At 61.1% G+C, this 23447-nt stretch overlaps 1 protein-coding gene across 1 annotated transcript; it reads right to left on the bottom strand.

Annotated features, from left to right (window-relative positions):
* Positions 1–1177: 1177 nt before the first annotated feature.
* TBX2 (T-box transcription factor 2) lies at positions 1178–11240 on the bottom strand. The gene is made up of 7 exons (XM_075771161.1): positions 10191–11240; positions 9223–9490; positions 6511–6657; positions 5237–5313; positions 4956–5125; positions 3001–3614; positions 1178–2111 (listed from the first exon to the last, which is right to left on the bottom strand). The coding sequence occupies exons 1-7, from the start codon at positions 10553–10555 to the stop codon at positions 1665–1667; spliced, it is 2088 nt and encodes a 695-aa protein (XP_075627276.1). The 5' UTR covers positions 10556–11240; the 3' UTR covers positions 1178–1664.
* Positions 11241–23447: the final 12207 nt, after the last annotated feature.

Raw genomic sequence — 23447 nt, 5'->3', positions numbered from 1 at the left:
CACCCACGGGAGGGTCCCGGCGCCGCATCCTCCCCGCCGCACCCGGGACATCCCCGTGCGCGCCTACCAGCGCACCCACGGACGCCTCTGCGCCCCACCCTGCGCACCTGCGCAGGTGCCCCGACACCCCCCACCCACCCCCCCCCACCCCCCGCGGCGGAGCGTCCTGTGGGGCGGGCAAAGGCCCTGAAGGCAGAAATCCCCCGACGGGCAGAGCCGGCGGAGGTTCCCGCTCCCCCCCCGCCCCCGCGCAGCGCTCCGCCGGGCCGGCTGGCCGTGCACCTCGGGGCATTTTCATCTTTCCCCACCAAACCCGGGGCCCCGGTAGCCCGCGCTGGGGACGGGGAAGCCGCCGGGGATGCGCAGCCCCTTCCGCCGCCGCGGGGAACCGAGCCCTGGCTGCGCACCTGCGGAGGAGCGGCGGCCCCGACGGGGCGGTGCGAGCCCCGGCGGGAGCGGGGGAATGAAACAGGCGGGAGCCGGCAGGACTTCTCCGAGTAGGTTTTTTTATTGAAAGATGTGAGAATTCATCAAAACTGAACAGACAGATACCCGAGTAACCAGCACGTTGCAAATCATGTATCTTTTTATTTTAAAACAAATATAGAGCACAGTCCTGTGATATTTAAATTTATTATACTTTTTTTTTTGTTTGTTTGTTCTGGAGTGAAAAATAAAAACCTGAGGTTTATTCCTGCATTCTCTATACCCCGCACTGTAGCGATATTTTAGTTACGATTTGGATTCATTTTGTGGTTTTTTTCTTACAAAGTCCGTTAGAGAATTGAACTCTTAGTTTCAATTACTCCACAAATTGTTTTACAGGTGATATCTGATTGTCCTAGAGAACAGGCGGGATAAACAATATTTTAAAACAGTTAAAGAAACCGATATCTTCTTCAATCACAAAGAGCTAAATAGTTTTCATTTACAATATATATGTTCATGTAAAATGAAAAAAAAAAATTTAAATGCGATGAGTTAAACTCTAAATATTATGTACACACCAATGTACAACTCTGAATAAATTAATACCAATTTGCATATTCTGGGATCCTTATAGCTTATTTACACAAATTACCATTTATTTCATAAATATCTGCCCAGGTACCCACAGCACTGCCCCTCACCGTACCAGCTCTGCACGGCGGCAGCTGCCGAGGCGGTTCATTTCCCATGTTTTGTTTCTTATTTCTTTCTTTTTTTTTTTTTTTTTTTTTTGTTAATTATGTTTTTCCTCCCCCCTCCCCTTGCACAGACGAGGTTTCGGCCCCGCTCACCTCCCCGGGGTCGGGGCTGGGGCCAGAATCGGGGCCGCCCCATCCATCGGGCGCCTCAGCGCCAGATTGTTGCCCTCCCCAGAGCTGCCCAGTGCCTGGAGCGGGGGAACGGAGCGGCCGGGGGGGCTCCATGGCCACGCTGGAGCAGGGGGAGCCACTCCCAGCCCCACAGCCGGGGGGGCAGGCAAGCCCTGCGCTCCAACCTCTCGCTCCTGGCTCTGGGGCAGTGGGTCCGCTTGGCCGGCGGGGCTCCATCCCTCCGCTCCAGCCCCCCGCTCCCCGTCCGCCCCCACCCCTCGCTCCGCAATAAATATTTATACTGTGCTGTACAAAATACCAGTGCTTCTCCGCCCCGCCAGGAGGGCTTGCTGCCCGCCCCGCCGGTCACTTGGGGGACTCCCTGCCAGGTGACAGCTCCCGCTGGTTCTCCAGCCCGCTCACCAGTCTCTGGATGTTTTGCAGTTCGTTGAGGGACTCCTTCAGGGAGCCCTTGGGGGAGGCAGCGGGGCGCTGGCTGCCCCCCTTGTGCAGGGGCACCTCGGGGAGGGGGCTGGATTCCCGGCTGCTGCCGGCCTTGGAGCCCTCGGAGCCGGGGTTGAGGCTGGCAGGCAGGCCAGTGGTCAGCAGGTTGGTGCTGGGCGGGATGGTGACCGGGAGCTGGTAGGGGCTGAAGCGCAGGCGGGGACGGCTGCTGCCCAGGAAGGGATTGCGGGAGAGAGGCCCGGCAGCCGCCGCGCTGGTGGCTGGCATGGCCGAGGCGGCTGCTGCAGCTGCCGCCATGTAGGTGTAGGGGTAGGGGAAGAGTCCGCCGAAGGTGGGCATCGGGATTCCCTGTGGAGAGAGAGAGAGAGAGAGAGAGGGGTGAGAGCCGTGCCGATGCTCCGCTGCATCCCCCCTACTGCCTGTGCCCCCAGCTGTGTTCCCCCAAGAAAGCTGAGGCAAAGCCAGGACCCCCCGGTGTCATCCTGAAAACACAGCGTGGGGATATCCTTGTGGAGGCTGAGGGGGGGGGTGCAGCTGGGGAGCCCCATCTGCCCTGCACCGATCTGGGCTGGTGCTGCTGGGCACAAACCCCTCTCCAGGACCTGCCCCGTCCCTGGCCCTGCATCTTCCTGCACACTGCACGTCCTTGTCTGTGCAGCATCACAGACCTTTAACCACATTAAAACACATTGTTAAATAGGATCGATAAATTAGGGGAGTTCAAAGACATCTTTGTGCATTTCATCATAGGGGCTGGGAAAGGCAACAGGAGCACAGGCGATGCGGGAGCTGTTTCAAGGCTGGCGGGAGCTGGGGGATGCTGGATGGGGACAGCCAGGTCAGGCAGGGCCACGGCTCCCAACTCTGTCCCTGCCTATGGGGGAACCATACCAGCTGCAAAAAAAATCAAGATTCCTCCTCAAATCAGACCTGAGGCCAACCTTCAAAATGCCCCCCCTGTGCCTCACCAGGCAGCACGTCAAGGGTCGAGGGGATCGTCACCCACTTGTTCCCAACGGACTGCAGGGGGGCATGGGGGAGTCCGGGGGCACCCACAGCTCCTGACCCTGTGAGAGTTGCACTGGGGCCACCCTGCACGTCCCGACACCGGGGGTGATGCCGTCTGGGCATTCTGCTCATTCAGGGAGCTTTGGGGAAGGACACGGACGGGAGGGCCCAAGGCCGAGCTCGGCAGCAGGAACGGGGACGGGGACGCGGGGTAGGCGCAGGGGCTTACCTGAGAGGCCAGCATGTGCTGGGAGAGGTGGAAAGGGAAGGGGGTGGCTGTCCCCGCTGCGCCTGGGGCAGACGAGAGGGCTCCGTTCTCCAGGCTGCCCCCGCCGGTCACCGAGGCCAGCAAGTGTCCCATGCCCATGGCGGAGAAGGCGCCGGGGGCCATGGCAAACTGTCCTGGGTGGATGAAGAGGGGCTGCCCAGCACCCAGAGGGCTGAAGAACTGCTGCCCGTGGAGGCCAGAGAGCGCCAGACTCTGCAGATGCCCGGCGCTCAGGTGCGGGGGGCTGTCCGTGTGCACCATCAGTGGGGCGAAGGCCTCCTTGCCCAGCCCACCACCCTCCGTGTCCTTCTTGCTCGGGTCCGGCTCTTTCCTCCGTCCTTCCACCTTGTCCTTCTCCAGGCCCCGCGCGCCGAACAGGCCCTCGCCGGGACCCTCCCGAGGGGACGTGCCATCCTTGGCCTTCTCTGGGCTGCGCCTCTCCTTGCTCCGCTCGTCCAGGCACCGGGGGCTGCTGCGGGGCGTCGTGTCCTCCCCGCCGGGGCTGGCCGCTGCTGCCGGCCGCTCCTCAGGCACCTTCTCCACCTCCGCATCGCTGTCAGCCCCCGGCTTCTCCTCTGCAAAGAGATGGAAGGGCAGAGGGTCAGAGCAGAAGCACCCAGGGGAGGTGAGGAGCGAGTCATTCACGAGAGCCCTGGCGTCGGGGAGAGATTGCGGCGGCAAAGTCCTGATCGTTATTAATGGGAGAAACTAATTTCAGGGGCAGAAATGGGCCCTCGTGCCGCGGTCGCTCTGGGGAAAGGGGATTAACAACAGCAGTCCTGTTGCTCTGCCAAACAGGAAAAACATGTTTGATGGAGGACCAAAATCTATTACAGCATCGCTCTCGTTAGCTGCAAACTCAAAGCCGGCTGCAGAGCGGGGGATGAAGAGAGTGCGGGCGGGTGGACAGCACTGGAGGAAATGGTCCTGTATATATTTAATTACATGGAGCTGATCAACAGCACGCTGTGGATTTATTCCAAATGTGCAGGTTGAGGCAGGTTAAAGAGGCAGTTTTAAGGCACGAGGTATGGTGCAGTCGTTCCTAAAAGGGGCTTTAATTTAAAAAAACCCACCGAGCCCTCAGAGAAGGCAGGGGGACGAGAGGATGGCGAAGGGGAGCAGAGCCCCTGCCCGACCGGCACCGCTAAACGAAAAAAACATTTCAGTGCGGGTTAGGTGAAGCTCTGCAGGCTGGGCGAATATTCGGGGAAGCCTTTGAAAGAGGAGAGGGGTGTAATAAACCAAACCCTCCCACCAGCTCGGGGAGGGGGGCTGCAGTTTTGATGAAGGTTTGCAGGGAATCGGGCTGGTGGAAAGTTTAAAGAGCAGATTGATAGTGCGGCAAGACAAAACCCAGCATCTAAAAACAGCAACGTGGGAACTGCTAGTTTATTTTCATTTAGTAGCTTGAAGCCCTGGAGTTACAACATTTTTTCCCCTTTCAAATGTATTAATTCTTTTTTTTTTTCTTTTTCTTTTTTTTTTTTTTCCTCCAAGGGAGTCTGAGCTAGCCATGAAAGGCAGGGCACGCACCAGTGAGGAGCCGGGCAAACGCATCTAGCACACGGGCCGCCTTGCCATTTCTTCGTGTTTACACTACCGTATAAACAGGAAAACGTTGCAAACCATGAATGCCATTCGCGTTTGCGCTGTTCTTGTCCTTTCAACCCCTGGGGTCCTTCGTGCCCATCCCCATCTTTTTTTCCCTGCTGTTTTGCCTCACTGCCCCACAGAAACCGGCACCCACCGGCCCCGAGCGGGCAGAAACCCGACGTTTGGGGAAATTTGGGAACCGCGCCTCCCTCCAGGTCTCTCCCCCCCCCCCCCTCCCGCCCCTACCCCGACGCCGGGGTGCGGGAAGCCGGGGGAGAGCGGCGGCTGGACGGGGGCCGAGCCGGGGGTCTCCCCTTTACCTCTGCCGCTGCCCTTGAGGCGCAGGGGGCTGGGGACGGCACCCACGGGGGAGTGGAGGGCGTCGCGCACCGCCGAGGGCTCGCAGGAGGAGGCGTCCGACTCGCCGCCGTCGCGGTCGGGTTTGCAGGGCTCCTCGTACATCCGCAGGGACGGCAACGAGAGCTGCTTCCTACAGGGCGAGAGGCAGCGTCGGGCACGGCCCGGCCCTCCGCGGGCGCGGAGCGGCGGCTGCGCGGGGGCGGAGAGGGGAGGGGGGTGGACACGGGGGATACCCCCTTACCTCTTCTCCCGCCGGCCATTACCCGTGTCCCGAAAGCCCTTGGCGAAGGGGTTGTTATCGATTTTCAGCTGGGTGATCTGCGGGGGGAGGAGAGGGAAAAAGGAGGTGGCGTGAAGCCCTGCCCGGCCCCCCCCCCCCCCCCCCCCCATCCACCCCGCCGCCGTCGGGGAGCCCGGGGTGCGCTGCGCAGGCTGCGAAACGAGCCGCGGCCCCGCTTTAACACACCGCATGCTTTATTAAAAATGATGCTGAGGTTTGGGCTTAAATTATTAATAGAGTCTTAATGATAGGAAGTTATTTTTCACGGCCCCCCGGAGGGAAGATGGCGACTGAGCCGCGCGGCGCTGGTTGAAAGCTATTCTTATCCCTCCCCGCCACGGGCTTCTGGGGCCGGCGACATTAGGGCGCTCAATAATGCATGGCTCTGAAATACAGCCCCGAGAGGGGCGCCGGAAAAAGGCCTGGCCGCCCCGGCCCCGCAGCATCCCCCGCCCGGCCGCCCCGGGCCGCCCCGGCCCCGCAGCATCCCCCGCCCGCTCCCGCCCGACGGGGCCCACCGGCCGGCGGCTGCTCCGCGCAGCTTGCGGCGGGCGAGCAGACAAAGTGCTCTTTAATCGATTGTGACTCTTCGCCATAAACTTTACGAGGGAAACAAGCCCACCAGGACCCTCAGCCAGAGCTGTCAATTAGCATCAGCAGCCAGGGGTGGAGGTGGGGGTCAGCTTTTGGGTTAAAACACACACACGCACATAACCCTCGGAGGGGGCCGGCAGAGGCTCTCCACTCCCCACCGGGCTCTCCTGGCCCCGTTGCTCACAGGGCAACACTTGCTAAATCACGAAAGCAACTAAAATTAGCTTATCTGGTTCTATTTTTTTGGCTCCTCCCGAGCCCAGGGCACCTTCTCCGTGAGGCTGCCCAGGCCGCGGTGCTGCTCTCTGCAGCCTGGGCCTGCGGCAAAGAATCCCACGGCTCCGAAAAGGTGTGACAAAGTCCAGGAGGAAATTAATAACAGTAATAATAGAAATAGTAATAATACCATTAGCATTGGCGATAGGAATAATTATAGCAGTAGTATGAAGGGCACCTCCTGCTCTGAGAGCTTGGGGTTCAACCTTTCTCCTGTTGCTGTCTTTTGGCCAAAATGTCCTCGCGCACACGCACAAATACACCCTAATAAGGGGTAAGGGATGGGGCAGGGGGAGAGTAGGGATGGGTGCTGGGGCAGGGGATAGGGAGTGGGCAGGGAGAGGGCAGGGGCTGCCCGGCCGTACCTTATCGTTCTGGTAGGCAGTGACGGCAATGAAGTCGGTCTCGGGGAACACGTAGGTGCGGAAGGTGCTGTAGGGCAGCTTGAGGATGTCGTTGGCCCGGACTATGTGGAACCTGGGCTGGTACTTGTGCATGGAGTTCAGGATGGTCTGGGTGGGCGAGAGAGCACAGCCCGCGGCTGCCGTCAGCCTCCCGGTCCGCATTACACGCGCATCTAGGTACCTCCCTACAAAAATCCCTTTTCTCCCGAAAAACACCCCCCCCCCCCCCCAATACCAAAACCCCAAATTCACCGTGAGGATGGAATGCCGGCGGATGCCAGAGAGGGAGATTTCTTTTTTTTTTTTTTTTGTTTATGCCATTGCACGATCTGCCCCCCGAATAAGGAGCTCAGGGGAAGGCAGGCACAGCAGCATCTTTGCGGGTGTTAAGCACGGCAAGAAAGCAGCAAAAGGGATCTCCCCGTTTTATTCCAACCCTGCAGAGGCGAGGCGAGTGTTCGACACATTTCTCGCCGCTTTTCATATTTCCGTCCTTTAAAAAAAAAAATAAAAATACTCTACCTCACCACCACAAAAAAATAATGTTAAAAAGCCTCTAGATTTGGGTCGGTGGCAGCAGAAACCCGTGCCAGCCCCAGCCAGCGCCTGCGACGTGAAAGGAGCGTTTCACCACGAGCCATGTTAAATTTATGTCTCGGACCAACGCTGCAGAAGGAACAGACTTTTTTTTTTTTTTTTTTTTTTCCCCCAACCAGGTGTCTGAAAGCCTCGCCAACACTCAAAGCCATTCTCTACCCTCTCGTTGTTTTCCGATATTTTTGTTTTGTTTTGTTTTATTTTGTTTAAAAACCTGAATCCACCGCAATTTGGCTGAGGATTTTCGGAAGCGGTGGAACCCCCCGAGCCGCGTCCCGGGGGCCGCTCCGACCCCCTGCCCCTCGCTGCCCGCACCGGCAACGTTTTCCTGCCCGATAGCGATGAAATAATTCCCCAACCTGCTGTGGTCGGGCTGAAATGCAGTATTCACCGCCCGGAATTGGTAGGGGAACAGCTAAAACTTGAGTAATTATTGTCAAATAACGTCGGCCAAATGGCTAAATAATTATCACTTCATTTCGTTTTAGAAGGCAATAAAAAAAATCCCCCTTTTTTTAAACCCGGCAATAATCACCTGCTGATGAACTGGCGGATCGCTATTATATTGATATCATCTAGACGGGATTTATCATGAAAATGGTGCAAAAAAGTCTCACTCAGGCGTGCAAATCTGCATTCCTTTTAAAAAAAAATAATCATCTCTCTCTGACCAGATGGGCACTGGCTAAACCCTCATCTCCCAGATTTAACACAGTCCGGATTTTGGACAACGACAGATACCAGAAATCTTTAATTGAAAGAGGTAAACCATTAAAAACGCTGAATGAAACAAATTTTTCCCCAGTATATTAAAAAAAAAACAACTATTTTTTAGACTCCCTCTCTATCGATTTACCTTGCTGTCTATAAATAACCTTGCAATGTATTATTTAACAAAGACTCTGCTTCCTGCCTTAAAAGAACAGAATAAAAAAATACAAAGCGAGAGAGAAAAGTTACCCGAGGAGCTGCTGAGCCGCTCTCCCCACCTGAGCGCCGCGTCCCGCAGCCCCCGGAGCGCGACTGACGGCTCCGCGCCTCTGCGTCCTCGCTAATTACCATCTCACCAACGCTGGACGATGAACTTTCCCTTTATCGCCCTAAATGCTTCTCCAGAGGCTAAAGATAGCCGGGTTGTGTGCTGTGATTTTTTTTTTTTCCCCCCCTCCCCGTGCATTCCCGTAGGATCACGCTCCCCTCGCGTTCTGACCCTGCTTTCTGCGGATCTCTGCAAACTGCTAACACACTTCTCTTCCTTTTTTTTTTCCTCTCTATTTCCCCCCACCCCTTTCTTTGTTTGGGTTGATTTTTTTTTCATTGTTTTTTGTTTTGTTTTACCTCCTTTAGGTGATGCAGATATGATCAATAGGGAAATAAATAGGGCCTTTCAGAAGCAGCCTGTGCGGAGCCGCGGCTGCCAAAGGCTCCGGCCCTGCTCCCGGCCGCAGAAACCCAGCGCAGGTGCCGCCGCCTCCAGCACCGTTCCCCCCGGCCCGGCACGGCACGGCCCGGCCCGGCCCGGCCGGCAGCGACAGCCCGGGCTGCACCTGCCCGGCCGCAGCCCCGCCGCCCCGTCGGGGCTGCCCTCGCTGCCGCCCCCGGCACGGCCTCGGCCCCGCACATCCACACACACACACACACACCTACCCCCCAAAATCCCGCTCCCCGCAGAGCCCCGAGGGCGGGAGAAAGGCGGCAGGAAGGCCGCGGAGGCCGGAAGGGTCGGGCATGCGAGAGCCAAGGGGACCCTGAGGCTGCCCGCAGCTCAACCCTCCCTTTTCCCTCGGGGGAGCCGTCCCCAGGACAGCGGGGAGCTGCCCCGCGGGGCCGGCCGGGAGCTGGGGCCGGGGGGGGGCTACGGGCCAGCCAGGCCACCGCAGGGCCCCGCAAGGCCCCGTCCTCCTGCCCGGCCTCGGGCGTGCTGCCGCCGGGTGAAGAAGGTATTAAAAGGCCGCGGCTCCCCTCGGCCTCCCCGGGGCAGAGCACGGCCGGGCAGCCCCGGCACCGGGCAAACCCCGCTCCTTCTCCGGGGGTCCCCGCTCGGAGGGCTCCGCTGTGCCCCGCAGCCGCACTTACAAAGCCGTGCTTGTCCGAGATGTTGTTGGTGAGCTTGAGCTTGTGAAAGGCAACAGGTTTGGCCATCCACTGCTCCCCCGTGGCCGGGCTGTCGGGGTGGATGTACATGCGCTTGGGCATCTCCGGGTCGGCCTTGCCGGCGACCATCCAGCGGGAGTTGTGGAACTTGTACCGGCAATCGTCGGCCGCCACTATATCCATCAGCAAAATGTACTTGGCCTTCTTGTCCAGGCCGCTCACCCGCACCTTGAACGGGGGGAACATCCTCCTGCGGAGAGACCCAAAGCGGTACCAGGGCTGAGCCCGCCCGCCCGCTGCCGACCCCCGACGGCCGCGGTCCCGCCGAGCCGCCCCGCACCGCCCGGCCCCGGCAGCCGCTTCGAAGCCACCATCTTTTAGTTTAGCTTCGCCGAGGATTTCCAGCCTTTCTCACGTCCCTCTGCCTCTCACCCCGCTCTACTGCGCCCGCCGTGGAAGAAAACAGGAGAAAAACACAAAAAATCCCACTCTGGGAAATAAGGGGCGAAAACGCATCCCGGATTTCAGCCCCTTTCCTTGCCCTCCGACGAACGGCTCGCCCAGCACCTCGGCAGCCCCGCCGCTGCCCTCCCCCGGGGCCGGGAACACGGGCAGGGCCGGGGACGACCCCGGCCGCGGGGAAAGTTTGGCGGGAGGGAAGGGAGCGGCGAGAAGCGGCGTAAACAAATTACAGGCGCTCAATTAGCGCGCACAAATTTAATTGGGGATAGCGCTCGGAAAAGTAATAATTGGGGGGGTGTCGGGAAAGCTCGGGGGGGGGGGGGGTGGTGGTGGTGAATACCTCCGAAAAACTTCAGGGATCGAAACTCCCCGCGTTAATGCATCGGGGCGGATTGGGCGAGCACGGGGGGAAGCGGGATGAAACGGAGGGGCGAGGGCGCTGCGCGGGCGCGCAGGTGCGGGGCGGGCTGCGCGGGGCCGGCTCTTACCTCCCGGACTTGGTGATCACCATCTCCGTGCCCAGCTTGTGAAACTGGTCCCAAAGCTCTTTGGCTTCCAGCGTGACTTTGGGGTCGTCTTCGACCTCTTCCTCGGGCTCCAGGCTTTTGAGGGAGCGCAGATGGGCGGCTTGGTGGTGGTGTCCCAGCGCCGAGACGTGCAGCCCGGCCTCGGCCGCCCCGGCCAGCCCGGGGTCCGGCATGGGCTTTGCCAGCGCCGCCGGAGGCAGAGCCAGAGCGGGGAAAAAGGAAGGCTGGGCGGCTGCGAGGAAAGCGGACATGGGGAAGTCGGCCGGCCGGGGTGCGTGGAAGGGGTGGTAAGCCATGGCAGTCCCTGGGAAGGCTGGATCTCTCATCGGTGCATCCACAAATCCAGGAGAAAAAGAGGGATTCCCTTTACAAAAATATGTGTGTGCGGTTTTTTGTTGTTGGTTTTTCTTGGGTTTTTTTTTTTTCCTCTCCTGCCCAGCGAACTCGCTCGAGTCTCTGGAAGAGGAAGGAAAAATCAACAACACACACACACACAAAAAAAAGCACACAAAAAAAAGCCGAAAAACAGCGGAACTAGACCTGAAAAAAAAAATTAAAAAAAAAAGAAAAAGAAAAAGAAAAAAAAAAAAAGGCAGTTCCCGGCTCCTGGGACTCCCGGTCTGCGGAGGGGAGACAGTAGGTCCTTATTTTTTGTTGTTGTTGTTGCAGCGAGGGAGAGCGAGCGAGGGAGAAAGCCCTCCCGGTAAAGTCCTTCCCAACACTAAAATAGAAACAAAAGCCGGCGCGGGGCTGCGCGGAGCGGGGCGCGGCGGGGCAGGGGCGGCCGCGCTGGCCCTCACACCCCCGCGGGCCCTGGCTGCGCCCCGGCGGGGCCGGCCCGGCTGCGCGCTCCGCGGACGGCGCTGGGGCGAGGGTTGCTCATGGCTAAAGGAGCCGGAGTGGAAACGGTTAGATCTTGTCCTGATCTCTGTAAAACTGTGACTATCTCACATGTCCTTCCTGCTCTGATCCGCCCGCTAATGAGCCAAGCCCCCTTGATTGCTGATTTTACGCGTTTCAGACCAATTGTGGATCTGCATAGGCGTGGTTTTGACAGCTCCGGCCAAGCTCCGGGGCGCGGGGGGGGGGGGGGGGGGGGGGAGGGAAGGGGGGGCGCGGAGGGAGGGAGGAAGAGAAGAAGGGGGAAAAAAAAAAAGGGAAAAAAAAAAAAAAAGAAGAAGGTGTCGGAAGCATCGGCAGTAAGAAAACATGTCAACAGAATAAAATATTAACCAATGACAGAGAAAAGTGCTCGAAATCCCACCCCCGGCTCCTTTCCGCATACCGGGTCAGCCCCGGCTGCGCCGCGGCCGGGGAGCGGCCGCCGCCGGTGCGGGGACGGCGCGGAGCCACCTCGGCGGAGCGGGGAGCGGCGCCCGGGTCCGCCCGGCCCGGAGCCTCGGGGGCGGGGGGATGGCGGCAAAGGGCCCCCGCCGGTCTCTGCGGGGGCGGCGGGCACGGGGAGGGGGGGGGGGGGCGGCCGAGGGAGCTCGGCGGCTGCCGACTTACGACAGATCCTGGAGAGCGGATCGAGGTGGGGCGCGCCCCGCCCGCCGCTCCGCGCACAGCCGCGCAATGCCGCGCAGCACCGACGGGGCGGCCGCCGGGAGCGCGGCCCGGCGGAGAGCTGCGGGCGGAGGCGAGGCCCCGAGTGGCGACCTCCAGCGCGGGTGAGTCGCTCCCTGCCGTCGCCCCCCCGCCCTGCCGGCAGCCGCCCCGACGAGAGATGGGGGGGGGGGGTCCCGTCCGCGGCCCCGCGCCCACGGCGATGTCGCTCAGACCCCGCCGTCGGGGCGCGTGGGGTGCGCGGCCGGAGGGGCTGTGCCCGGCCGGAGGGGCTGTTTAACCGCGGGGGGGGGAGGCAGATAAGGCGGAGGGGGACACACCGGGGCTGTTTGCAAAGGGATTAGGGCCGGTCCCGCCGCGCCGGGGCCCGGGGGGGCGGCGGGCGCGGTGGGTGTCCCCGCGGAGAGGTCGGTTTGGAGATCTGCGCTGATTAACTGAGGGCCGCGGTGGCTGAAGAGGGCCCTGGCGCCAGGCGGCTGAGCCCTCACAATAAAGACCCGTCTCTTGTCACTTCATATTTACCCCCAAATCTTCAAAAAGCGCCCTGCCATCCTTCCAAGGCTCCTGCCCCCGCCGCCTGCTCTGCGGCCAGGCGGGACGGGGGGAGCGGAGGCCGGCCCCCTCCTCTGCCGCCCGGCCTGTCCCTGTGTCGTCCCCCCCCCAGCCCTGCCGCTCCGCGGATGCGCAGCGAGGCGCGGCCGCAGCAGCTCCGAGCTCTCGGGCCCGCGTGTCGCTGCTCCCCCCCCGCCTCCCCCGCAGGCTGGGACGCGGGGACCCCCGGGTGCCCCCTCCCCATCCCCATCTCTCATCTTTATCCGCCCCCCCGCCGCGGTTCATCCTGCCGTTAGCGATCCCCGCCCGCTGCCCCCCGGCGCCACACAGAGCCCAGACCTAAGCCCCGGGCTCTTCTCGGGGGCGTTCACAACCTGCCCGTGTCCCGCGGCAGGTTCACCTCTGCCTGCGCTGCCCGGCCCCGCCACCGCGCCCGACGGGGCGGACACAGCGCGTCCCCCCGGAGCTGCCCCAGCCGGGGCCGGCGGCGCGGTGGGGCGGCGGGGCCGGGGGTGTGGGGGGGTGTGAGTGTGTGTGTGTGAGTGTGTGAGTGTGTGTCCCGCTGACCATTGAACAGGGAACGGGGACTGAAATTTAGACCCGATTTGGACTTTGCTTCCTCGCCGCCGCGGAAAACTGCTGACGGCAGCTTTGGCAAATATGGGGCTTGCTTGTATTTTATTTTATTTTATTTATTTTATTTTTAAATTTTTTTAAAATTCCCCCTCACAAAGCAAACGAGCCTTTCATTGCCCCGGGGAGGCATCGCCCCACGCCGGGGGCGGCTCTCCCGCAGACGCCTCGCCCGCCGCTCCGCGGAGGCCTGGAGGCAGCCGGGTCCCTGCCAGGAAAGGTCGCCTCTCCTCCGGCCCGGGGCCCGGGACCCCCGGCCGCGCCCCCCCGCCCCGCTGTAACGTCGCAAACGCTCTCTCCTGCAGAATAAAACCGATCTCTCCTGCAGAATAAAACCGATCCAGAGCAGCCTCGTCTCCCCGACCGTCTGTAGCGGCACCCGCCGATGGGACTGCCAGGGTTGGGGGGCTAACGGGGAGCCGGGCACCCACTGCCTGGGACAGGTCTGGCCGCGGCCCCCGGCCCGACGGGCGCGGACCCGACCCAGGAGCCCCACGGATGGGGCGGGCAACTAATCCGCGCCGCCACGCGAAACCCGGCGTCGCCCCGTCCCTGACCGGGCACTGGGCAGGGAGGGATGATGTTTTCCTCCCGCCCCGAGGCCAGCCTTGTCCCGGGGGTCGCGGACGAGACGTGTCCCAGCACCGTTCCCTTTCCGGGGAGCGTTTCCCCACCTGCCCCAGGGTGCTGCAGCGCTCGGGGCCACCGTGCTCGCCTCCCGGGAGCCGCCCTGACCTCTTGCGGGCCCGGCGCTGCGCTGGCGAGCGGTCCCCGGGCTGGGACGGCGGCGGCCGGGCCGCCCCAGGGATCCGTCCCGGGCCAAGCGGGTTGAACCGGCCCGGCCCGGCCCGGCCCGGCCCGGCCCGGCGCCCCACCCGCTCCACAGCGCGGCCCCTCTCGCTCTTTGCCTTTCATCTCTGCCCATCTCCACTCATCATCCCTTTTCTATTTTTAGCCGGTAGACTTAGGCCTTGGCGCCAGGCCGTTTAAGACCTGTCAAAGTCCTTCATATTTCCCTCATGTCACATGGACCTTTCGCTCCCTTCCCCGCGCCATGCGAGGGCCGTAATTTGGATCTGTGAGCTGGTGAGCAAATGCAATTTGCTCTTCTCCATCGCTGTGTTGTCTCCGTGACCCCAGCCAGCAGGACGGCTGGTGTCCTGTCCGGGGCACTTACACAAATTGCGGGTGATTGATGAAAAATAACAATTCTCACAAGCAGCCGGGCCTCCGCCTTCCCCTCCTCCCGGCTCCACCGGGCTGTGGGCGGCCCCGCGCCCCGGGGAGCGCTCCCCCCCGACGGGGCTGTGCGGGGCGCACCGGCCGCGGGCGCTCCGGCTCCAGGCGAAAAGGGTTTTCTTGTGCTGAGGACGAGCCGTCGGGTCCCCCCTTCCCGGCCCTGACGCCACGGCGAGGGACTCCCCCGGGCGCTCGGGGTGGGCGGCCTGGCGGGGCCGGGCAGGAGAGGCCGCTCGCACCTTCCCGAGCCGGGGGAAGCCAAGCGGGCGTGGGAAGGGGCCGTGCCGTGGAGGGCGGGGGACGGTGCGGCCGGGCTGGGCTCCGCACTGCTACCCCGGGAGCAGCTGGACAGACAGACCCGGGGACGTCAGAGACCTCCTGCCGTACAGTGCGGAGCGAACGCGCAAGGTGCGGGCTGGGGAGCTCCCGCCGCCCCGGCCCCGGCCCCGGCAGGAGCCCTGAGACCGCGCAGGAGAGGCCCGCCGGGTGCCGGACCCCCTCGGGACATGGCGGCCCCCTCCAGCGCCGGGGTCCTCCCCCGCTTACACGCCCCTATTTTCCTCCCCTCGGCCCGGCCCGGCCACCCCGCCGCAGCTGGGCCGTGGGGCAGGCGGAGAGAGGGCGAGGGGCGGCCCCGGAACCCCGACAGCTTCCCAGGCCCCGCTTCTCCCGCTCCACCTGGAGAGGAAAATAAACCCACGTGTAACGAAATTGCCCTCGTTTGTTGTCACCCACCCGCGGCCGGGACCAGCGCTCCTCCGCCTCCCTTCCCCGGGACGCCGCATCTCCCCTCACACCCCTTGGCGGGGTGGGAGTCCCCTTACCCCCGGGAGATCCCGGGAAAACGCCTCTCCCCCCCCCCCCCGGTGCTCCGGTGCTTGTCGGGGCAGGGAGGGGCCGCGTTGCGTGGCGGCAGCTGCCCGGGATGTGCCGGGCACCGGGGCCCGCCGGATGCGTTTTTATCGACAGCGAGCGAGAGACATGCTCGACCCGACACCGGCCCCGGCGCCGCCGTCCTCCCTCCTCCCGCTGCGCGTCCGCGGAGCTGCGCGTCCCGTCCGTGCGCGGCCCGGCGAGGGGAAACCCGAGGAGCCCCGGCAGCGCGGCAGCCCCCGGGCCGCCCCCCCCCCCACCCCCACCCCCCCCCCCCCCCCCGAGCTCCCCCTGCCTTCAGACTGTTTAGATTTCTCTCCAGCTTTAAAGAAAATATTTCCAGTAATCCAGATTTCTGGAAAATAACAACAGGCGGGGAGACGCAGACACAAACGCCGCTGAAGTTTATCCAGAGTTTGAACAATTTATAAACACATTTTCCAGCCTGTTTGTCAGGGCGGGCGGCGAGTGACCCGGGCCCGGCCGGGCGGCCCCTGCGCGCCCCGCGCTGGGGGGGCGCATCCTCCGCGCCCCGCCCGCACCCCGCCCTCGTTACCTCCGCGCCGCTTTGCTACGGGAGCCCGCTCAGCCCCGCCGCTTGATTGATTTTTTTTTTTTTTTTTTTTTTTTAAAATTACTGAGCGCCCTCCCTGCGCGGGGGCGGAATGTCCGTCCCGTCCCGTCCCCCCCCGGCCGGCCCCGCTCTCCCGGGGGTGCCCGGCTCCCCACGTCGGGGCCCGGCGCCTCGCACGCACCGAGCCCGCTGCCTTAAAAGGAGACGGGAGCCCCGGCCGGGGCCGTGCCAGCGCGGGGGGGACCGCGGCCTGAAACCCGAGCTGGCACCGCGGGGGGCGGGTGGGGACCGGGATGGGGATGGGGATGGGGATGGGGATGGGGATGGGGATGGGGGGGGATCATGCAAATCCCTCTGTTTAAAAAACTTCCATTTGAGAAAGTGTGTCACATCCCGGCGCGGGCGCGTAATCCCCCGGGCTAATGGCATTACCGCCGCCTCATCGCCGTCATGGGATGGGGCCGGGGGCGAGAGAACCCCCGCGCCCGCCGCCACGCGTGACCGCGGTTCGGCTCCCGCGGGGAAACGGAGCCCAGAGTCCCCGCTCCGTCGGGGCGCTCCACGCCGAGACCCCGAGGGCCGGTGTCGGCCCTTTACCCGGGCGACTCGGACCACCCCCCCGCCCCCCGGCCTCGGGGGCTGTCTCGGCGTTTATCGGTAATCGCGGTCCCGTTTTCCGCCCCGGTTCCCGGAGCGAAGCCGGTCCCGGGAGGGGAGAGCCGGGAGAGCCAGGGCTGCGCTTCGCGGCCGGTTCATCTCTCAAATAAAAGGGCTTAGCAAACGGGGTTATGAGATACAAATAATGCTGACAGGGCCCCCGCCCGCTCTCTCTGCGGGATTCAAAGGGTTTGGGACTGTCCCGCAGGCTGCACTGCACCGTGCCCGGAGCGGCGGGACGGGGCCGGCCCGACACCGGCAGCCCCCGGGAGCGAAGGGCCGGCGGGGCCGGGCAGGGCGGGGGCGGCCGCAGCGCTTTGGCGAAAGGAAAGGAAAATCACGGGGGTCTCCACGCCCAGCGCGACCTCCGCGGGGGCGGGCGGGGCCGCTGCCCCCCCCCCCCCCCAAATCCCCTTCCAGGTGGGGACCCCGGCTGTGCCCGGGCAGCAAAACCCCGGAGCAGACCCCGAGGCCAGGGGGTTGTCCCAGTTGCCTCCCGCCACCCTCCCCAGTCTCTCTCCCTCCCTTTTATTTTTAAACTGTACCTGGTGGGTGCAATCCCCCCCGGCCCAGGTTGTCCCTGGAAGGAGGAAGGTGCAGGGCAGCCCCAAGTGCCAGGGGGGTCACCCAGCCCCAGCCCCTCAGCAGGGCAGGGGCCCTTTGCCCCCAGAAACCCCTTTCTCTCTATTTGGGACCAGGAGTTAGAGCATCAAAGGAGGGGCGAGTGAACCGCCCCTGGGTGCGCAGAGCTGATCAGGGCTCACATCTCGGCCTGGCTGCTTCAGACGGGATCTGGGAACGTGTTTGAAATCACATCTAAAGCAGGATCTGACGCTGCTGTTCCCACATCATGTGAGTTGTGGTTTTGGTCTAGGTTTGCCTTTTAGGATTGCAGAAAATCACCGTCTTGTGTTTGCAGGAGACTGCATTTCACTGTTGCAAAAATAAAAACAGCCAGAATAAATCATGAGCAGGAATACGCTTTCTTATTGCACCTGTCCATTTCGCAGGGCGTTTCGTCTTGAACAAATTTGATGTATATCCAGCACCGCACAGAAGGGCCAACTCTCATCATTTCTATTCGCATTTCCGCAGAAAACAGTGCTCCTCGGAGCCGCGCTCTGCCAGAGATAAAGAGAGGTGGAGCAGAGCTCTGGAGACAGGACAGAATCTTCTCATCTTTTAATTTTTAAAACAAGTCTGCAAACTCAAACTGCCGTGGGGCAATGCCCCATCACGGCCTCGGCTCCAGCACCGTGCCCAGTGAGGTGCCCAGGACCTCTGCACTGCGGTTCATCGTCTTGCTGCCCAGCTTTTTCCCTCGCTTCTCTCTAGGTCCTGGGTTCTTGCACCAACCCCTGGGGAATTTGGGGGTCTCAGCACGGGCACGCAGCAAGCGTGCCAAAACCTGCCGCCCTCAAGCAGCTCCTCTCCCGGTTCTGCAGCACCGGCAGATTGCTCTCCAGGCGTGTTTTCCATGGATACCTCGACAGAGGCAGCACCAAATAACAAGTAAATAACAGCCCCGACGCCAGGCTGCCGGCACAAAGCAAGCAATTGCCCTTCGCGCAGGTCACTAATCTCTTGACACATGGTCTTTGAGACCTGGGCCACGGGGAGGGGGGCTGAAAGGGAAGAAAAGATAGTGGGGACAATGGCAGAGACGCCGGCCGGCTAATAACCCCTCTCCCAGCTTTGTCTGGGTACACTCAGCACTACGCTGGGATCAATTCATCTCAGCAGAAAAACCCACACTCCTGCACCGCAAAGGGGCTGGGGTCTGCCCCCGCCGCGGGCGCCTCAGGAGGATCCCGGCTCGCCGGGCTAAGTGCAAAGCTTGAGACGCTTCAGGTATTAATAGCCCCCATTTTGTAGCCAGCAGTAATTCCCTCCTGTGTTTTCCCCTCCACGCTGAAAACAAACCCTTCACTTGATCCGTTTGTCCTCTCCAGTTGCCATCTGTCTTCCATCCTTCAAATCTCACCTTAAAAACAGTGCCTCTTGAGCAAATCCTCCCCGCCATCCCCGCGCGCTGTCTCGCCCGGCAGAGGCCTGACACTACAAGCGCTCACTGAAGTGAAGGGGATTTGAGAGCGCGCAGGACACGGCAGGATTAAGGCCACAGATTGTGCTCCCTGGGCCACACCGTGCCTGCAAAGCCAAGCCAAGCCAAGCCCTGGCCCTGCGGCTCTGCCTGGTGCTGCCAGCCCTGAAGCCAAGGGCTCTTCCGCTCCCTCCGCTCGGCTGCTTCTCCTCTGCACCGGCGAGGTGAGGCTCCGCTGTGCCGGCCAGCGCGTGGGCACCACCGTCCCCCTGCCCTTCACGTGCTGGAGGGATGGAGGGAAGCACCTGAGCCGATCTGGCTGGATGCTGCCCAGTACCTTCCTCCGCAGATGGAAGCGGGAGAGGTCGCCTCCCCGGCGAGGAGGCACGGGGCGTTACGAGCGGGGGCTGCTGTTTGCACAGATGCGGCGGGTGCTGTCCCACCTTGCAGCGTGCCGTCCCGCACCACCCAGAGGCAGCAGCTGTGGGGTGGCCCTGGCCAAGCCCGTGAATCACGCGCACATCAAAGCACCGGCAGCGCAAGCACTAACAACCCCGACAGCCGGCTCGGAGCGGACAGTGCCTGTGCAGATGTTCATCAGCAGCTTTTCTCAATTACAAAGAGCAGCAGAATTTACCGGAAAACCTAGGGAAAGGACGGAGTCCTGGCCAGTGGAGGGGCTGCAGCAGAGCCCATGCATCCCTTGCAGCTTCATGGGCCAGGTCAGACCAGTACATCACCACCTCCCTCCATTTTAGCACTGGTATTACATTACCCCACGTCTCCCTGCAGCCCTTGCTGCGGGGGTCACCTGCTCCCATCAAAATCTTGGTGGTCTTTAGAAAAAACCCCACCTTGCAGGGCTTCACGGGTGTAGAGGAGAGCTCAGACATCACCATACCTGAGCCAAACCTTTGGAGTGGGTGAGATTATTGCTGAAAAATAAACCCACATGATTTCAAAGCCAATTGCGTGACCATTGGGTGACACATGGTGCTTTTCAGTCGAGCCTGGCAAGGGCAGCCTGATCCTGCCCAGCTCCCACAGACACCGTGGACTACCAGGAGTCATGGTCCAGCCAGCTGCCCGGGTGGGACAGTGGCATCACTCCCACATGACGGCTGGACTTTCCCCTCTCGGGAGCAAAACGAGCAAAATTCAGTGAGGTGGCTGCAACGCGGACACCCCTCGTGCGGGAGGAGAGGCCGTGGGATGTGCCCGATCCTCCCTGCCCGTGTCCTGCTCTCCCATGGAGGGAGTCGGGAGAAGGTGCGAGGTGGGGCAGGGAGGCAGGGCACGGGGCCGGCTCTTCACCCTGGTCTGCAGGTGCTGCCTCTGGTTTTCTGCTTGAATGAAGCCGCTGAACATGGCTCATAACCTTCAGCCCACAGCAAAACCTTGCCAAAGTCCTTTCCCCAGGTTGTTCAAACCCAAACACGCTCGCCCATCATTTCCACGGGGGACCGTTAGGTACGGCACATCGCAGGGGCTGGTGAAACGCTGCGATGCCGGGCTGGCGAGCTCTCCTCGCTGGGGACGCAGAGAGACTTGTGCTCCCTCCAAAACACACGGGGAGGTCCCCATCCTCCCGGACCCCGAGGTGTTTTTCAGTGAAAACACAATCGGTTCTTCCCCCATCCTGCTTCCCACGGCACGGAGTGGGAGCGGAGCCCCACGATCCGGCACTTCTCACCTCCCCAGAGAAGGGGCCAGAGGGAGAGGGGCTGAGGTGGGAGCAGGATTAGCGCCCAGCTGGCACGGGGCTGCCGTGTGGGCACGGCTGGCACCGGCCTTTTATTACCATCCTATAATAATATTGTAAATACTCACTGGGAAGTAATTACATCCTATAAAAGAAGCAGCAGTCTGTGGTTTGAGCCAGGACCGGTTCATGACACTCGTTTTAAAGAGACGTTTCATGTCTTGTTTATAGATTAGATTTTAACCTGACAACCTTTTAACATTGTATTAAATTAGAAATTAACTTCGTATGACTGCTCACCGTATAATTGACCTACTGATAGGCTGAGTGCTAGAGAATATTTAAAATACCTTTCAGACAGTGAAGTTCCCAAGAAAATTCAGAGCCTCCTCCTTGATCTAGACCAGGGCTTTGCTATTAATTAGTATTTACGGTCAGGTGGCAGGAGTCCTTCCCGTGGAGAGAGCAGCATCCCTGCTGTGCTGGGATGGAACCCAATGGGATGGGGAGGAGGAGGCAGATGGCACAGGGAAGGCTGCAAGCCCCCGACCTTGCCTGCTGTGGTGACCACCCAGCAAGGCCAGTGGTCACCCTCCTGCGGTTCCCCAGCCAGAGCTGCTGGGAGACGAACCCATCGGGGATGGAGCCGCCACCTTTGAGAGAGCCGGATGCTGCAAGGCGCTGAGTGCATGCTGGGAATTGCTGAGCGTCTGTAGTTCCCAGCAACAGCCGGGGGCCCCGGGTCAGGCCCGGGACGCTCCCCAGCGCGGGGCAGCGCAGGCAGCTCCACAACCAGAGGAACAGTCCTGGCCCACGGCACACAGGGGCCATACGCAAGCAGCTTACCCTGGCCCGCTCGGGTATCGCCCTTGCCTGCGACCTGCCTGGGGCCGTCAGTGGTTTAGTGTATTTACCTGCAGCAGAAATTTCCAACAAAGGCAAAAATTCAGCCAGGGAACTCACCAACAGATGCACAGCTTCAAATGACATCCGAACCCAGCGAGGGACAGGGTGACAATTGATGGGACAGTATCAATGCCCAGGCACGGCCAGGAATGGCGCGTGTGCGATGTGAACCCCGGCTCCCGAAGCGGGGGACATGCTGTATGCCCCCAGACCGCATCCTGCAGTGGGAAACACCAGCTCCAGCGCTGATCCCACTTGCGGACAGCGTTGGAGGAACGAGGGTGCAGCCAGGTGCCGTGCGGGATGGGGGAGACACCGACCACGGTCCAGCACTGGAGTTGGTGACTTGCATCCCTGCTGTGACCCTTTGCTTTCACCAGGGTAAAGGCATTTTCTGGTGTAATTGAAACCTGCTCCCAACACGTGCAGGAGGCGGGAGTGCTGAGCAGGGACAAATCAGTAACATCAGCCAAAGGAGGTTTTATGCTGTTGGGCCAGGAGGACTCTTCAATACGAGCCTCAGTTTACACTGGCATTCAATTAACATTAAGGAACAGCACGAGATGAAATGGCCCCAGTGCTGTTTTACACAAGGCTTACAACATGTTTACAGAGAGCTTTGCATATAACATCAGGCCATGAGCAGAGACCCCGCACAGCCCCCCCCCCCCCCGCCCCGGCTGCTTTGCCCCTCGCTTGGGCCACAAAGCCACTTGGGGATGCAGCCGCTACCTCTGCCGGCATAGCAGGGCCCTGCCTGCGCCCTGCCTGCACCCTGCCAGGCTCAGGCAGCACGGTGCAGGGAGCGAGCCAGCCCTCCTCCCCAGAGGGACCAGCCCAACCTTCACCTTCGTCATTTGCCCCCGCAGCCAGACTCACCCGCCATGTGCCATTTTGCTCAGTTCACGGCTTTTTCTGGCCGAGCAGTACAGACACCCCCCTCCCGGCACCGGCAGGAGCACGGCACCTTCATCCCCTAATCCTTCTGCCTGTGGCTGGGCTGAAGGCACCAAGGGAGGCCAAAGCTGGGGGCAAAGACCCAGCCAGCGCTGGGGCAGCCAAATGGTTTTATCCCAGAGCGAGCGGGGGGGTGGTGGGGCGGGAAGCACTCCACAGCTCCGGGCAGGACAGGTGGGGGGCACAGTGGAGCCTCTTGTCCCCGGCTCATTCTGTTCTCACCAGCTCTGTTCCTCCAAACGGAGAGCAGCGGGCTCCGAGAGAGGGTTCGTGCGGTTACCAGGACAGAGACGCTGCCGCCGCTGACACATGCTTGTCCCGGTGCCTCTTCCATCTGTGAAACAGGCTGAGCAGTGGATTCAATTATTTTTTCCTAGTGCATAAGCCACTAATCATTTATTGCATTAAACCCCCCCCATCTCCACAAGTTTTGTTCCCATTTTATCCAATTAAAACTTGGGGGGGGGGGGGAAGTTTCATTTTCTCTTTTTTGCAATCACAAAGACCTGATCTCAGCTCCATTGACTCACTAATTGTAAGCACTCAAATGGTTGGGTTTAAAGTTACACTTAGCAGCTGTGAAACATTAGGGTGAAGTGATTACAACCTACTGGAGGATACCGAACATTTTTACAATATCTCAGGAGCATAAGGGAAAGACAACAGGAAATGGCGCAAACTTTCCTACCCTGCACAGCAACAAGCCAGAGCAAAGAAGCGAGAAAATAAATGTAGAGACGCGGCGCGGACGCAGTTTGGATCCTCAGAAAGTTACTAAGGAAGCCCCGGTGAAAGCACCGATGTTTACCCCCATGCTCGGAGCATCAGAGAGGAGGGGGAGCAGCGTTCGGGGATTTCACAGCTGCACTTTGCAGCAAAACCCTCCTCCGGGCTCTCTTGGCGGTATTTTGCCCTCGGTCGGTTCTCCTCGCTGGCCTGCCTTCTCCCCGCCTTGCTGCCAGCAAACTTCGTTCTGGGGCTGGCAGGACAACCCGAAGCTGTCCCCTCGTAGGGGTGGGCGGCAGGATGGCGTTCATCGGCTTTGCTTGGGCAGAGCACCGTGCTCCATCGGGGCTCATCCGGGCTGCGCTTTGCCGGCGAAGCAAACGAAGCCGGAGCCCCACGTGCTCTGCAAAGCACCGGGAAGCACCGGCCGCGCTGGTTACGCCCAGGCCCTGGACTGGCCCTGAGATTTGATTTCATTTGAACTTCAAGCTGTCACATTTGGAGAACCTTTGACTTTCCACTTCTTTTCAAACAGCAAAACATTCCCCTCCCATGATTTAAGCACGTTACATGCGTGTGTTTATTACAGAAACCAGGGTAGGATAAGAAAGCAATATTTCATGTTAATTCATGAAATCTGAACTCAACTTTTAATAGAAGAGCTCCACTTTATGCACAGAGTGATATACAGTCTGCCCTGCTTTAAACGAGACGTTTTGCCTTTTGAACTCAGCAGGAGGCTGCTGCTTACTACTACTGGAAACAGTTTAAAAACCTGCGAGTCCGGCA

The sequence above is a fragment of the Balearica regulorum genome, chromosome 19 (assembly GCF_011004875.1).
Source record: "Balearica regulorum gibbericeps isolate bBalReg1 chromosome 19, bBalReg1.pri, whole genome shotgun sequence".
Classification (NCBI taxonomy): Eukaryota; Metazoa; Chordata; class Aves; order Gruiformes; family Gruidae; genus Balearica; species Balearica regulorum.
This window is presented reverse-complemented; position numbering and strand designations above follow the sequence as displayed.